General features: G+C 46.1%; 1 protein-coding gene and 1 long non-coding RNA gene across 4 annotated transcripts in view; one reads left to right on the top strand and one right to left on the bottom strand.

Annotated features, from left to right (window-relative positions):
- Positions 1–11,996, bottom strand: part of ASCC2 (activating signal cointegrator 1 complex subunit 2) — a 37,908-nt gene extending 25,912 nt beyond the window's left edge. For 2 of the 3 annotated variants that reach the window (XM_024566880.4, XM_071221900.1), the window contains exons 1-5: positions 11,881–11,996; positions 7,726–7,823; positions 2,343–2,501; positions 1,804–1,974; positions 677–806 (exon numbers count right to left, since the gene is read on the bottom strand). In XM_024566880.4, coding sequence (XP_024422648.2) covers positions 677–806; positions 1,804–1,974; positions 2,343–2,501; positions 7,726–7,806 — 541 coding nt within the window. In that variant the 5' untranslated portion in view covers positions 7,807–7,823; positions 11,881–11,996. The other variant, XM_024566882.4, reaches the window with a different exon arrangement.
- A 74-nt stretch (positions 11,997–12,070) lies between these two features.
- Positions 12,071–14,171, top strand: LOC123480423 (uncharacterized). Its single transcript, XR_006656433.1, has 3 exons — positions 12,071–12,157; positions 12,631–12,728; positions 14,013–14,171. It is a non-coding gene; the product is annotated as an uncharacterized lncRNA (long non-coding RNA).
- The last annotated feature ends 1,615 nt before the right edge of the window (positions 14,172–15,786 follow it).

Here is a 15,786-nt window from a genome sequence, read left to right as displayed (position 1 = left end):
AGCGTCATCCCAGTACACCAAGGTTGTGGGTCCGATCCCTGGTCAGGGCACATACAAGAACCAACCAATGCATGCATAAATAAGTGGAACAACAAATCGATGTTTCTCTGGCTCTCTCTCAAATCAATTTTTTAAAAAAAGAACAAGAACTCGAGAGTCAGGCCTTTGTGACATAAATCCCAGCTTGGCCACTCATTAGTCATGGCCTCTGAGGCAAGTCCCTTATATTTTAACCCTAGTCTCCTTATCTGCAGATGGGGAGGATGACAGCACTTGTGTCACAGGGCTGCCGTGAGGCCTGGCTGAGATGACACATGAGGAATGCTCAGCCCCTCGGTGAGCACTCAGATAAAGGTTAGCTATCACTGCCGCTCTCACTCTTATCACCGAAGCAAACTCCCCCTCTTCTTCTACTGTTTAACACATGGCCTAATACTAAGACTCCAAGGTCCTAGAGGAACCATGAGGTACACGTCTTCGTCTCCATTCCCCTATCGCCACCCAGCCGCTTATTTCAGAGTTGCTATACACACATCTAAGTCATTTCCAAGCACCACCCACCACCGCCACTCCGAATCCCCCTGCACTCATCTGGATGCCTACCTTTGGAACCTCTAGTTTGGCATGTGGGGGCCATCTCTGTGCACCCCCCCCCCGGGCCCCACGCCCTACGCACCTATCATCTTCTTGAGCAGTGGCGAGTTGCCTTTTCCAAAGAGCACGCAGAGGTCCAGGATCTTTGGGATGTCAAACAGGAAGTTATTGTAGAGGATTTCTCCAAATGCAGAGGGGGAAATGAAGTGCTCCTAAGGAACAGTGCAGAGAAAGGATGAGAGACTTTCTGAAAGCAGACGCATTGTAAAGTAATAGCAAATTCACAAGAAACAACCTTCAGGTCCATCGGCAGGGGCTCGATAATTAATAAAGGTCCGTCCACACTGTGGACATGTCTGAGACTCATATATTGACCTGGAGAAATAGCTATTCTTCATTTTAACATAAAAAGAAGCAAAAGTACACTATGAAACAGTTGGTTGGGGATTCATCCTAAAATATTCATGGATAAATTACCACGATGTCTGGGATAGCTTTAAAATACTCCGGGGCGGGAAGAAACAAAGAAAAACTCTTTAGGAGAGAGGAAACTAGATCGGCAAAATGTTGATAATTGTTGAAATTGGGTGACGGGCACATAGGGTTCATTATGCTTTTGTGTATATTTGAAAATGTCCATACTAAAAATGTTTTTTTAAAAAAGATCCTATTTTTAAAATAAATGCATGCACAGATACACATGCTTATTTAAAGGGAGGGGAAAAAAAGGAAAACCCTAAAGGAATATGCACCTTAAAAGTGGTTATTTTAGGGGGAGGGGATTTTCTAGGTAAACTTCACTATTGACAAAAAATTTCCATAATATTTGTATTGTTCAGAGACAGTATTATTATTTTTAAAATCGGGGGGAGGGGAGTCGAGGTTTTTAAAAAAACATGTACAAGTTCCTTTGAAAAATCAGAATCACTGTTTTCATCTTCTGACGCACAAGAAAAGGCAAAGTCACGCGTCAACTGGCAAAGGGCCCTCGGCTCCCATTGATGAAAACAGTGGGTGTAACACAGGCTGACCTAGTGAATTACAGGATAAGGGAGGTGGCACAGATTTCTTCCCCAGTGGTGGGAATAAAGGTGGAGAGGAGACAAAGAGGAAACTCAATATTTCCAGAGCCTTCCTTCCCAGGGACGGAGAGTCCGGCACAGAGGTGTTAGGTGTCACTGGCAAACTGTCACGGGATCAGGGACTTACTTTGGATTCCTTGTGAGTGGACATTCGGAGGAAGGTGAGAAAAACACTTCGGTGGAGGCGCTTCTGCATGTCAACAACCTCAGGGGCCGGGGCCACCCACTCATCGAACTTTCTGGGGACATAGTGCAGGTAGGAGTCCAGGCACTTCTGCAGGGTCTCATCGAAGATAACCTTAGCCAGGCAACAGAGGAGAGCAAGGATTTGTTACCAAGGCCCCAGGGCTTGTGGGGGGACTGCACAAGGGCTCGTAGCCCATCAGCCCGGGCCGGTGGCAAACACTCCAACCCCAAGGGACTAAGGAGGTATGAATGAGCAAGGGCTAAACACAAGTTTCTAAAATGACGCACTAGAAGGCATTGCGTAAACATCATTGAGATTGTGACACAAGACAGAGCAATCCAAACCACAATTTGCTGGTAAGGATCCAGTGAAAAAAGTAGAGAAGAAAGCATCTCCTAGGGGGAGAGAAACAACAGCAGCAACCAACCAAATGGCATGTCATGTGCTTTGTCTTAGCGTTAATTTTGATAGAATGTTACCTGGCACCAGAATTTATCGTGAGGCAAGGCCAGGAGCCAGTCGAGGTCATTGGCTACGAAGGTGGCGCGTTCCAGGTACTCCTCCACTAGGGCGGGAATGTTGTCTTTAGGGGGCGGTTTGTATAACACAAAATACCGGTCTGCCTTCTGCTCAGGGTGCTACGGATCCAAAAACCACGTGTTACCGTGGCAGAGGTTAGTCAGCGAGGGCCCACTTGCCAACCCACAGCAATGACAACACTTGGCTGTTCCAACCGGCGACCCTCCAAGGAGCTTTTAGGCATAAAGAACCAAGTGTCTCTAACAAAGGGGCTTGGTTGCATCCAGGGAACAGGAGGCGGGCATTAAAAACCATTTGGAGATTATTTAACGACAGGGGGAAAGGTTAAGGGAAGAAAAAGCAGGGTACAAACCTCTCTATTTAATATCAACAGTTTTGGGTTGTTTTTTTTTTTTTTTAAGTGTGTATAGATAGATAAATTTAACACATTCACCCACTGGTACAGGCTAAAAAAGTGTAGGGCGGATGACACTCCAACGCTGATAGTGGTTATCTCTGCTGGGGGGGTGGGATTTTGCCTTGATTATCTTTCCAATTAAAAAAAAAAAACATGTATTACTTTAAAAATTATTTTTAGTTACACAAGTGAAACGTCTTTTCTTTAAAAAATTTACAACACTGCAGAGGTGAGCCGCCTGGGACCACACTCCCAGTCCTCATGTCCTCCCATCTGGTGAGTATCCTTGCAGACCTTTGCTAGGCATTTATATTAAAGTACACTCATATAAAGTATTTGTTTAGCTGTTTTCATCTTTCTCACAAAAATGGTATCATTCTGTGTGTATCATGCTCTATCCTTTTAATAATAAAAAAAAGTCAGTAATTTTTTTTTTAAGAAAGGATGCTGTAATCAAGTAATTGTAGGTGTTGGCTTAGAATTACAAGTTCTCTCTTCCAGCTCCTACCTTGTCGTGAACAAACCTTACTTTGTTCACCATAAAGAAGAGACGATGAGCTCAGTTTTCTCCCCTGACTACATAAGGGCTGCTTTCTCCAGGGGAAATGGTAATAGGAGGAAGGCCAGGTAACATCTCAGCTGTTATCAATCACAATCCACCGGCTTCCAGGTCTGTCAGTCCAGGGGGACAGGAAAATCATGACTGACTGTCAGTATCCTTGAGAGCCACCTAAGCCTTCCTCTGTCTAATGCAAGTTTTCAAACTGTGGAGTCTGGGTTCCACAAGCATTCCTCGGGGGCCACCCATTGGGTGGGTCTACAGGATCTTTCCCATTTAAATTAGAATTTATACAGCGGGGTTCCAGGTACAAATCTTTTGAAAAAGGAATCCTACTGACTGAAGCAAGTTCAAAACCACTCTCCAGGGTCTAAATTCAATCTCCTTGGGTTCCAAGCTCCCCCACCACTCTGTTGACACCTCACCTCTCAGGTTGCTTCCCAGGCCCAGCTACTCACCTGTCCTCCACTCTGAAACAGAAACACACCCCACTGCCCCTAGATTCTACTTTCCTTATAGTCCTGCAAACACTGGCTGGCACCCTGCTGTGCCAGGTGTGGGGGGGGCACGTGAAGAGAAGCATCTGTGTGCCCACAGACACCACGATACAGAGGGGAAGATGCACATCTGAGCCATCAAGTGAGCATACACAGGAAGCGACAGCTCAAACCGGCAGAGGGACCGTGGGAGTGCAGAAGGGGATTAACTGTGCCTGGAGGGCAAGGGCCTCCTAGCTTCCCAGAGCAGGCAGCATCTGAGCTGGCCTTGGAGAAGGAGAAAGATTTTTCAGATGAAGAAACAGTGGTTTTTTGGAGGTATAAAAATGGGCCATTAACAAAGAAGGGACAGATTGCACGGGGTGGTAGGAGATGGATTTGGAGGGACAGAACACTGAAATAATGATAATAAAATCCACCGCTTATGGAGGACCTGCCCCGCACCAGCTGGGAGTAGGTATGTCCTACGGCCTTTTTTTTTTTTTTTTTTTTTAAATCTATGACAAATATTTAAAAGGGAGATAGTATTCTTTTTTGCTTGTTTGGTTTTTTTTTTTACAGAAGAGGAAACAAAGACTCAGTAAGCTTCAGGAACTACGCCAAGGTCACAGCGCTAAGGAGGCAACTGAGGCAAGATTTGAACCAAAGCTTACACTGCAGACTACTAAATGACCTACGGTACCCACGTGCCATCCTGGTCTCACCGCTTGTCCTTTTGACCCCAGCCCTGACCTCACCTCCTCCAGGAAGTCTCCCCAACTCCCACCCCTGACTAGATTAGAGTTTTACCTGGGCTCTCCCAGCACCTGCACTCTGTGCTTCCCTGACTGTAGCACTTGAACTGCATCAAAAGTGCTTTCAGATCAGTAGTTGCTGTGGATGGGGACAGAGGAAGGGACAAATTATAGAGAGGAATAAACAAACTTTCGGGAGTGGTTGAAGTGTTCAGTATCTTGATCATGGTGATGGCTTCATGGGTGTATAAAAATGTCAAAGCTGATCAAATTGTATACTTTAAATGTGTACAGTTTATTTTCCTTCGATGATACCCTAATAAAGTTATATACAAAGGGAAAGCCCGCCTAGTTTGCCTCCCCCGACAGATTATAGGTCTCTGGAGGCAGCTGAGCTTCGCTCATCACATTCCCAGTCCCTAGAACAGCACCTGGCTCCCAGCACACTCTCCATATACATCTGTTGGTTGGGAAAAGGAAAGAATAGAGGTAATAAAGGACCAGATACTGCCAAGGTCTTTGAAGAACCTTGAATGCCAAGCTCGAGAATAGGGACTTTATTTAGTAAGTAATGGGGGACATGGAAGATTTTAGAGCAGGGAGCAGCAGGCCCCACCCTTTAAACCTCGTTTGGGTCCCACTTGCCCCATGAAGCCTTCTGAACATTCTCTGCCCATCAAACTTCTGCTTATCTTGATAAGAAACCATTTTGCCCTGTTCTCCAAATGTCCCACTTAAATGAGTCTTGTCTTCCTCAAAAGCTCACTCACCCATTCTGGCCCAAGACTTCATTTATTTTCAATCTTCAATAGCACCCAGTATGCACTGTGCACACAGTAGCTACTCAATAAACATTAGCTTCACCCACCCTCCCTGCAAAGGCAGCATGGTGGCTGACCCTTGGCTAGAGACCCTCTTGTTCCAAGTTCAGACTAAAGAGAAAAATACAGGGTGAGTACAAACCTGAGGACAATCTCCAGGAGCTTCCAGTGGCCAGCAGGGTAACCCTTTCGGCATGGCTAACAAGACTGTTCCTTCATCAGGCAGCCGTCTCCCTCAGCTCATCCCTCTTCCCATCCTGCTCCCAGTCAATGTTTCTGTCACTGTCACTGCTATCACTGTGTATCATCACCATCATTACTGAGTGCTCACTATGTTCTAGGCACAGCGCTAATTCAGACACCTCATCCAATCCTCGTAGCCACCACACAAAGCTCGTTCCATTATTACTCTTTTTAGACCCTGAAACATGGAGGGGTTATGTAACTTGCCTGAAGTCACACAGCCAATTTGAGTGTGAAATTTAACTCAAAGCCCGTGGGATACTGTTTCCACCTCAAGTGATTGGTGGTTGGTATAGGAGTCAGAACCTCAAAAAACAGCATACTTGGGTCCTCCTGCCAGGTCTACCCTTTTCTCATTGTTCTGCCTGGCTACTGCTTATTCATCCTTCAATACCCAGTTCAGGATCCCCCTCCTTCAGGAAGCCTTCCCTGGATGCACATGCCCTCCCATTACTCCTGAGACCTCCCTGCCCTCCATATACCCCTCAGTCTGGATCAGCAGCCCAGAATCTCTGCTCATGTAACAGCCTGGAGAACTTCCTTCTATCACAACCCTGATTACACTGTAGAGAAGCTACTGGTCTGCTTTTCTCTCAGGCCATAGGCTGCTCAAGGGCAGGAACAATGTCTTTTCCCTTTGTAGCTCCAGTGCCTGTCACAATGGCTGGCTGGGGTCCTCAACTCTTTCACTGAATTTTTTCTGGCACTAGAACCAGAATAAAGAGAAGGCACCAGGTCCCATCTTATGGAGCCTTCAGTCTAGCAACCTAGGTGTTCAGTATGAGGGGAAGGACCAAGGTGGAAAATCAGACCCAATCACTCAAGGAACCAGTACTGTCCAACAGAACTTTCTGTAATAACGAAACTGTTCTATACCTGCACAGGCCACCACTCACCTCATGGGGCTATTTTAATTTAAATTAACTAAAATTAAAATAAATACCCAGTTCCTCAATTGAATAATCCACATTTCAAGTGCTCGATTGTTACATGTGGCAAATGGCTACCATATTGGACAGAACAGTTCTAGATTTTCTGATATTACCCTCCTCACATAAAAAGGTTATAAAAAAGAAACAAGAGGTTTTATAGCAGAAAGGTTAAGGGTATGAGCTCTAGGGTCAGCCTAGCAGGATTCTCATCTCAATTCCCCTAATTTCCTAGTTCTGTGACCTTGAACTTTCTGTTTCCTCATCTGTAAAATGGCAACGACCAAAATACCTACTCAAAGGGCTATGGTACGGCTTAGATGAGATAATCCAGGTGAAATGTTTGGAAAGGTTTGGCCCAGAGCGAGTGCTCTATGAATGTTAAGTACTATTACTAGAGAGCAGTTAGGAAGTAATAGGAAGCTATCCAGAAAGCAGGAAATAAAACACCAAGCTCTCTTTCCCATGACTTTACTCAAGCCCCTGGAAAATACTTCCACCTTGTTTGAGTAAGCTCATATTCTTGGGAAAACAGCAAGTGGGTACAGGGACTCCAGTCCCCACGTCTGTCTCCTCCTTCAGCAGCCTGGCACCTCTCCGTGGCTCTAATCTCACTGCAGCTGGTAATCGGCATGCTCACAGCCTCCTTATTTTTCATTCTCACAAGCCCTGCCGAGCCTGTATGTGGCACTTCTTAGCCCATTGTGATAAAAGAGGGCTGGACCTCTGAAATCAGTGTTCCCCCTGAAGTGTGGATAGCAGCTGAGATAGCTCTGACAAAGGCCTACCTGAAACCTGAACACCTCCTGCAGGGTCAAATGCCCAAACCCCGCTTTGGGATGGATCCATTTCTAGGCCAGCTCAGGCTAGTCAGAACTGTCATCAGACTCTGATTCAAAATGAAATGCTTTGAGGGAAGGTGTGGGGTGGTGACATGGAAAATACTACACAAGTTTTAGCTGCTACTTGGAACGGAAACTTCGACATTGGGCCTGGAAGGACCTAGTAGTGTCCCAGCTACTGAATTACTGACTGTGGCCCTGAGGTCATTCTTGGAACAGATAAAGAAGGAATTTACTTTCCACTTTTGAAATTGCTAGAATGATAGTATCAGGCTGAACGGCCTCAAGGCACCGGCTCACCAGCGCTGGTGAAGTCCTCAGCTTTCCTGTCTTCAGGTCCTTGTGGGTGATCTGGAGTTGGTCCAAGGGCAGAGCTGGCATTGTGCTGCGTGACCCTCCTAAAAGGAATATGGATGGGAAGAAGAGAGCAGACACATAGGCTCCTGGTCGCAGGGGCCTGCTCTGGGAATGATCCCAGGAGAAGCTGCAACCTCTGGCCTCCAGCTCCTGATGAGAGCCCCCGGAAGGCCTGGTTCCTGCACCTACTAATCCAGACTGCGACTTTTTTTTTTTTTTTTTTTACCTAAAGCAGGTCTCAACTCAGGAGTACACTCCTCAGCTGACTGCTGACATATCCCCACCCCCTTTGAAAAGTACTGGTTAAAAGTTAAAAGTGCCCAGATTATCTTTATTATGGCTCCAGCTCCGTGCCTTCCTTGGCCTATGAGCTCTGTGAAGACAGTGGCCAGGCTCTCCTTCTCCCGCTACCTTTCCCATGGCCAAAACAGGCCGGCAGACAGGTGGCCTCATCAAGTGTGTGATGCACAACCACAACTGAACACGAGGATACTTTTCTTAGAACTCTAACCAGACTTTAAGTCTTTTGAGGGTTGAAGCAGTGGGCCTTTTCTCACTTGTAGAGTGTGTTAAGATTTTGCAGCCTCTCTAGGCTTCAGGGGAAAAGGACATGGATGAACCAAGGATGACAGGGCTCTCGGAAACTTGCCGGCGCGAGCTCCTTTCTACAGAGACCCAAATCAGCCTCTGAGTCAGCGAGGGGCGGTCCCTACGCCTTCTGTCTTCCTATCCCGTGCTCTTTTCACAGCATCACTTGGTCTGACCGCTGGAGGGCCATGCATGTTGGCTGCATCATGGAATGAAGTGAATTATGCCCTTTAAAAGACATGCCATAAAAGGTAAGTACAGTCTCAACGACAATATGAAGACATAGCAAGGCCAGGATGAGGAAACCATTACCTCCTAAGCCCTCACAGATAAGCTGAGGGGCATGGGCAGCCATGAGTTATATGGAATATACATATCTATGTAAAGGTACACACACACACACACACACACTGAACGTATAATACACACACACACACGTGGGTGTCTACATCTTTAATATCAGGCCAGGGCCTGGTGTTAGGAAGACACACGGATAAGGCAGGGTCTCTGCCCTGAGGAAGCTTACATCCAAAAATAATGACGACAATAGCCTCAGGAGCAACAAGCTTATCATGTGTTGGCAACTGTTCTAAGTGCTTTCCTCAGCATTAACTTAGTTTATACATGTTAACTCACTTTACATGTATTAAAGCTCACGACAACTCTAAGGTTGGTTCTATTATTATCTCCATTTTACCAATGAGGAAATAGAGGCTCGGAGAAGATAAGAAACTTGCCCAATGTCTCACAGTTAGTGGTTGGGGAAGGAGGCTGGCTCTTAACCATTCGCTGTGCTGAGTGTAGTCTACAGTTGAGCTTGCGGGGACACGGCTCTCAAGAAAGCATTTCTAGAGGAGAGCCTAAAGGATCAGGAAAGCCTGAGCTGTCTTGATGGGAGACTGGCCAGGGAAGAAGGGTGCCCCAGGTAGATGAAAGAGCAAGAGCAAAACTAAGGAGGTGGGTAGCAGCTTGGTACATAAGGACTCTTGCTTGGTTCATGGGCTGCTTTAAAGACTGACGATATTCATCCTAGAGGAATATAAAGAGGGAGGACCAGTCTGTCTAGTCTCTGAGGTCTGTTCCAGCTCTAGAATCTCAGTGAATCAGACACACTGTCCCCGCACATGTGAGGTGGCCTAAAAAATCACAAGGCAAAATAATAAAAGGGGCTTAGAGTGAGCTTTAATCTTCTAGTTTTGCAAACCATTGCTAATGTCCTCTGTTGCATGTACATTATTTCTAACTGAGTTACTATCTTACAAGCCTCTCATAACAACCCAGCTAAGGATGACAAAGATTATTATACTCAGATGTTCAAAGAGAGGCCCTGGTGTGCTCAGGGCAAATACATTAGTGGTCAAGGTGAATGGAAGCTCAGTAGTTCTGCCTTGGCACCAGGGTCTCTTGTGCTAAACATGTTAGAAAATACTTCTTTCCTAACCCTGCCCCTACCCTCAGCGATGCTGGGAAGGCGGGTGGTCTTCTCACCCATGCAGAAGTCCAAATGACTCACAGGCCCAGTTCTTTCCATGCTTACCTTCCAAAGACAGTAGTGAGAATGTCCAGTGTGGGGACCTAGTGTGGGGAAAGAATCACAGGAAGAGGAGAATCTCTGCCCTTTAAATTCTAGGCCCCAGAGTCCAGACTTAGACAGGTAATGACAACACCTACTTTCAGAAAAAATCCACTCCTACAAGCCAGCGCCTGTAAGGGCATCTCAGACCCAAGCTGGTGTGGTGGTTGAAAGACAGCTTTATAGTTCTATAGCCTGGATTCAAATACTGGCCCTACTTTCTTCTATCCATGTTGAGACCTTGAGATAGTTCCTTAACCTCTCTAAACCTTGACTTCCTCACCTGTGAAACGGGGATGACAATAGTACATAACCCCTCAGGGCTGATGTGAGAAGTAATCAACACTAAGTGTTCAATACAGGACTTGGTACGTAATAAGCACTCAATAAAGTTTACTTGTTATCATTCAAGTGCCAACAATAGGCAGAGCTTCCTCATTTACTCAGCAAACGCTGAATACCTTCCGGGTCCTGGGTAAGTAAATGACTATCATTTGGTATGATTAGAGCTATAACAGGAAATTTCCAAACCAAGCACAGCAGAGAAAGGGAGAGTGTCACAGAGAAAATGGCCTATAACACAGTTGTTGAAGGATAGCAGAAGATGAGAAGGAAGGGCCTTCCAAGCAAAGAGAAGCACGAGTGAAGCCTGTGGCTTTGAAGAAAAAATAAGGCATTAGTATAGTTGAAAATACAAGGTCAGGGAGAGGATGACAGAAATAGAGAGATGTTGGATAGGAAAGATGGGGCCAATTTTTTTTAAAGCCTTGAATGCTATGCTACAGATTTTGGCCTTTCACCTGAAGGCACTGAGGAGCCATCTAAGTAGAAGAGAGAAGACAATAAACTGGTGGCAAGAGAGACCTCGTAGGAACCACGGGAAAGCAAAGACTATGTCACTCATCTATGTTAATCATCTCACTCATCCACTCATATATTTCTGGGCACATCTTATCCAGGCACTGAAGCCCAGGGAATACTAAAGAGCGCAAATAACAGACCTGGTCCTGCCCTTTATAGAACTTACAGTTTTTAAGGGAAAGACAGCTATGAACCAAATAGCCAGGCAACAAATAAAACTCAACACCATGGTGTATGTTATGTTGGTAAGGCCCATGGAGCAGTGACAGAGAGAACTGACTTGACAAAGGAAGGCTGTCAAGGAAGATATGAGTTTTCATCCAAGGTATGGGCAGAAATTAACTAGACAAAGAATAAACTTTAAGTTCCAAAAGGATAAGGACAATGATCATGACAATGTCTGTGCCCACCTGCAATCGCAGTGACATGCAGGACAGCAAAGCTGAAAGTTAGGAAAAGGCTTTCTTAACAAGGGGAGCTGAGTGCAATCACCAATTACAATAAGGCCTGTGCGCATCCCCAGGACTACTGCTGCCTGTTTCTCTGGCTGTCATCACCCTTTCTGATCTCAATATTACTCTTCTCGGAGACTTTAGCAGACCGTCCTATCTAAAGTATTCACTCCCCCAGTTACCATCATATCTTTAATTATCTTAGGCATTTATTTTTCATTGACTGACTCCTCCCACTAGTCTGTACCTTCCATGAGGGCAGGAGACTTGTCTGTCTTGTTTCGTTTGTGTCCCAGTGCCTAGATCTGTGCCTGGCACGAAGGAGAAGCTAGATATATATTTGTTGTACTAATGAATGAACCCCGAGGAAACTGAACGATTCACGGTCCTCTCACCTCAGGATGAGAGTACGGGGGCCGTGACTTGTTCGGGTCACTCGGGGGTCGAGCCTCGAACCCAAAACTTCTGGCCTCTTATGGGTAGAGGGGGTAGACTCAGACCCCTAGGGCAGCATAGCCTTGGCCTTGTCATGGAGGCGGAGAGTCACAAAGCAGTCTGAGGCACGGCCGCGGCTCCTCCCAGGCCCGGTGCCCCGGATCCGGCAGGGCCCAGCCACACACTCACCTCGGTGGCTCTATTACCGGCTATGTGCCGCGGCCGCCGCTGGCGCCGCGGTCCGCCGTGACAGCTTCCAAAGAGCCAGCACTTCCGGGTCAAACAGCGATGCCGCAGGCACTGACAGGAAGCCTCGGCCCGGCCCCGCCCCCGGCGCCAACAGCCGCCCAGGAGCCACGCCCCCAGCCTTAGCCAACACTCTGCCCCCACCAGGAACTCGCCAGACTGTAACCACGCCCCCGTCTCCTCACGTCTCCCTTCGCGCTTCACGCAGAGTGGGTGGAAGGTGAGCAGACAATAGGTTGTGATTCTGTCTCTTGGAAAATCCAAGTATAATACTTGGCTTCTCCGAATCCCAGACTTCCACCTCCTTCCTAATCTTCTGAATCATAGTTTTACCAATTTAATCCAGAAGAATGTTAACAAGTTAGAAGCATAAACATGATACTGAGCAAAAGAAAGCAGACGAAGTAGTACAGATTTAAAGAAAGTTCTAGAGCAGGAAAAGCTAAAAGTAGTGATGGGGTTAGGATGGTGGTTACCTTTGGGGCTGGTGAATGGGGGTGGAAGCTCAAGTGAGGAGATTCCCTGTCCTCATCTTGGGGTAGTAACATAGATGTGTCTCATTGGAAAAGTCATCAAATCGTATACCTGTGAGTTGTGGGGTTTTCTGTATGTATGCAATACAAAAAGATTTTTTAAAAATCAGGGAGGCTATGTATGTAACTCTCTTAAGAACAGAATGAATTCTTTCCACAGACTGTTTCAAGTGGTGTAGCCTGGCGGTGAATCAGAATCACCACGGAAAGCTGGTTAAAAATACACATCTCTGGCTTCGTCTCAGTGCCTGGCACACAGTAAGGATTGAAAAGCCACCACCATCATTATCACGCGGGTGTCATGGAAACCCTTAATGGGGCACACAACCCAGCCCTGGGGGGTCGTGAAATATTATTCAGCACCCTCCTAGTGCCAGGGCCTGCTGTCTGCACTAGGGCTACAAGGAAAGACAAGCACAATGCCTCAAGGAGCTTACCAAGCAAGAAAACCAATAGCTATGAGGCAATGAGATAAACGCAGGATGCTAAGGGGAGATGGGCTCTGAATCAGAAATGAAGTTGGATCCTGTATGAGTTACGTATTGCTGCCTAACAGATTGCTGCACACTTTGCGGCTTATAACAATACACACTTATTACCTCACGTTTTCTGTGGCTCAGGAATCTGGGCATGGCTTAGCTGGCTGCTCTGCATCAGGGTGCCCCACAAGGCTGCAACTGAGGTGTCACCCGGGGCTGGAGTCTCCTCTCAGGGCTTAGTTGACAAACATCTGCTTCCAAGCGCTTGCGGCTGTTAGACAAATCCAGTTCTTCAGGGTTATTTGACTGAGGGCCTCCGTTCCTCGCTGGATTTTGGCCAAAGGCTGCCCTCAGCTTTTCACACGGGCTGCTCCACTGTGGCAGCCTGCTTCATCGAAGCGTGCCAGCTGAGTCGGCAATAGGGAGAGTCTGCTAATGAGACAGAAGTCACAATCTCAGGCATCCTAATCATGAAAGTGGGGTCATCTCACCATGCTCTGTTTGTTAGAAGCAAATCGCAGGTCTTGCCCACATCAGGCAGAGGGGACTTACACAAGGCCATGAATTCCAGGCGGTGGCAATCTCCAGGGGGCGTCTGAGAATCTGCTTGCCACGGATACTTAGAGAATGCCCATCCACCCCAGGACTTCAACAGAGGAAGTAGGGGTGCAGAGGGATACAGCCCAATCATGACAGTAGTGACTACATTTGTCAGGCCTTTACTCCATTCCAGGGACTGGAAAAAAAATTTTATAAGATATATTATCTCCTTGATCCTGTATAAGCTTTAGAGAGGTATAAACTATTATTATTCCATTCTATAGTGAGGTTAGAGACTAGACCAGGGGCACAGAGCTTGTAAGTAGGTAGTATGGGGATTTGAACCCAACTCTGTCTGGTTCCAGAGCTTGGCCTCCTAACCTGCATACCTCATAACCCTTGGGTCTGCCCATTCTCCATGAAGTAGGTTTGGGAGTCCCAAGTGCAGGAAGAATTCTGCAGCCAAATGCTGTAAACTGTCTCAGAACAGTGGCAACTTCCCTTTATTGCTGTTGTTTTTCAGAGAAACCTGATCATCTGATGATATGGATGGGACAGAAAAGCACCAGAAACTCTCTTTCTCTCTCTTTTACTCTGGCACTATACACGTTGGGCACACAGAAAATATAATCTGCATGTTGGTGATTGGTTGGGAGGAAATCATGTGTAGCAGCCATTGGTATAGAGAAAACTTAAAATAGGACTCTGACAAAAGTGTATGGATCAGTTTCATCTTTCCCTATGGGTATTAATATCACTGAGGTTTTGGAGCTAAATAACATGACTGCAAAAAATCAAAACATCTACCTTCTTCAAACATGTTTCAGTTTCCTCACCTGTTGAAAGGGGTCATTAATACCTACTTCATCATCATTAGGAGGTTTAATGAGAGAACATAGACAATGCCACACCCACAGTAGGTGCTCAAGAAATTCTGGTGGAGAGGAGAAAGGAAGGAAGAAAGAAGGGAGGAAGGAGGGAGAGAGAAAGGGGACTTCCTATTAGTTGGAGTATTAACTCATGTCTCTTTCATTTTTGTTTTCTTCCCTTTGCCTGAGGAGATTAATAAGGAATGTGAGCTTCCAAAGGAGGCATCATTGTCTGAGCTAACATATGTCCAACTGGAATTAAATTAAAAAGCCACTTTAATAGGAGAAGCCGGAAACCATACATTAGTCACAAGTATGGCGGAATTTCTGGGCCTCCATTCTCTACATTAAAAGGAAAACAACAACAACTAACTTACTGAAAGAGCAAATATATTTGTGTTGAAAAAGGAGGCAAGTGTCTGTGGTGCTCATAACCAAGCAAGTCTAGGGATAATTCGGGAGAAAAACTGTCAGTAGTTGGAGTTAGGAAATCTGCCTAGGAATATGTGGGCCTGAGTCCTGCCTGGCCCAGGTGCTCTGAGTCACCTAAAATGAATCGTAACTACCTTTGTTTTTAAATCCTCCAGGAAGTGTGCGTGCATGGGGCGCCCATTGGCTTCCCCACTAATGGCAACCTGATCACTCCTCAGAGAACCATTCCTCCTGCTTCAGTCCAGTTGGAGTAGGATTGACCCCTTAACCAGAGTTGAGGCATATGCAATTGTATTAGTTATCTACTCCTGTGCGACAAATTACCCCCAAACTCAGTGGCTTAAAACAATGCCATACACATAGTAGGTGCTCGAGAAATTTTAGAAAAGAGGGAGGGAGGGAGGGATGGAGGGAAAGAGGAAGAATACTCTCTGTCAGTTGGAGGGTTAACTCTTACATTTCTTTCATCTGTTTTTTCTCTCCTTTGCCTGAAGAGATTAATGAGGAATGTGACCTTCTAAAGGAGACACCCTTGTCTGGGCTAACATATGTCCAACCGAAACTAAATTAAAAAGCCACCATAGGTATTAATCATTTATTGTCACACATGATTTCTGTGGGTTAGGAGTGAAAAGAAAAAACAGTCAATGAAGGATGAGACCTCAACTTTGTCCGATTGCATTGTTGCATGTGTTCTTTGTCTGCAGGCTCCCCTCAGTTCTGGGGGAGTCTTGCATGCTGGGTGCACTGGCTCAGACAGTGACCTCACCACCTCTGGCTCCTTAGAGCCACAAAGACCAACAGTGGTTCTCTCCGGGCGCTAGGATTGAGGGGCTTCTGCTGTTGTTTTCCATGGTGGATTTTGTGTTTTCTGTCTTGATAATGTATTATTGGAGAAAAATTGCATATTTTAAAGTAAAAAAAATGGGGGCTGCTTGAATATCCCCACAACATAGCCCCTGGCTTCAGAGAGAGGAATCCAAGAGATCAAAGCAG

This window comes from Desmodus rotundus, chromosome 7 (genome assembly GCF_022682495.2).
Source record: "Desmodus rotundus isolate HL8 chromosome 7, HLdesRot8A.1, whole genome shotgun sequence".
In the NCBI taxonomy this organism is placed as follows: Eukaryota; Metazoa; Chordata; class Mammalia; order Chiroptera; family Phyllostomidae; genus Desmodus; species Desmodus rotundus.
The sequence above is the reverse complement of the archived record's forward strand: the minus strand, read 5'-3'. Positions and strand labels throughout refer to the sequence as shown.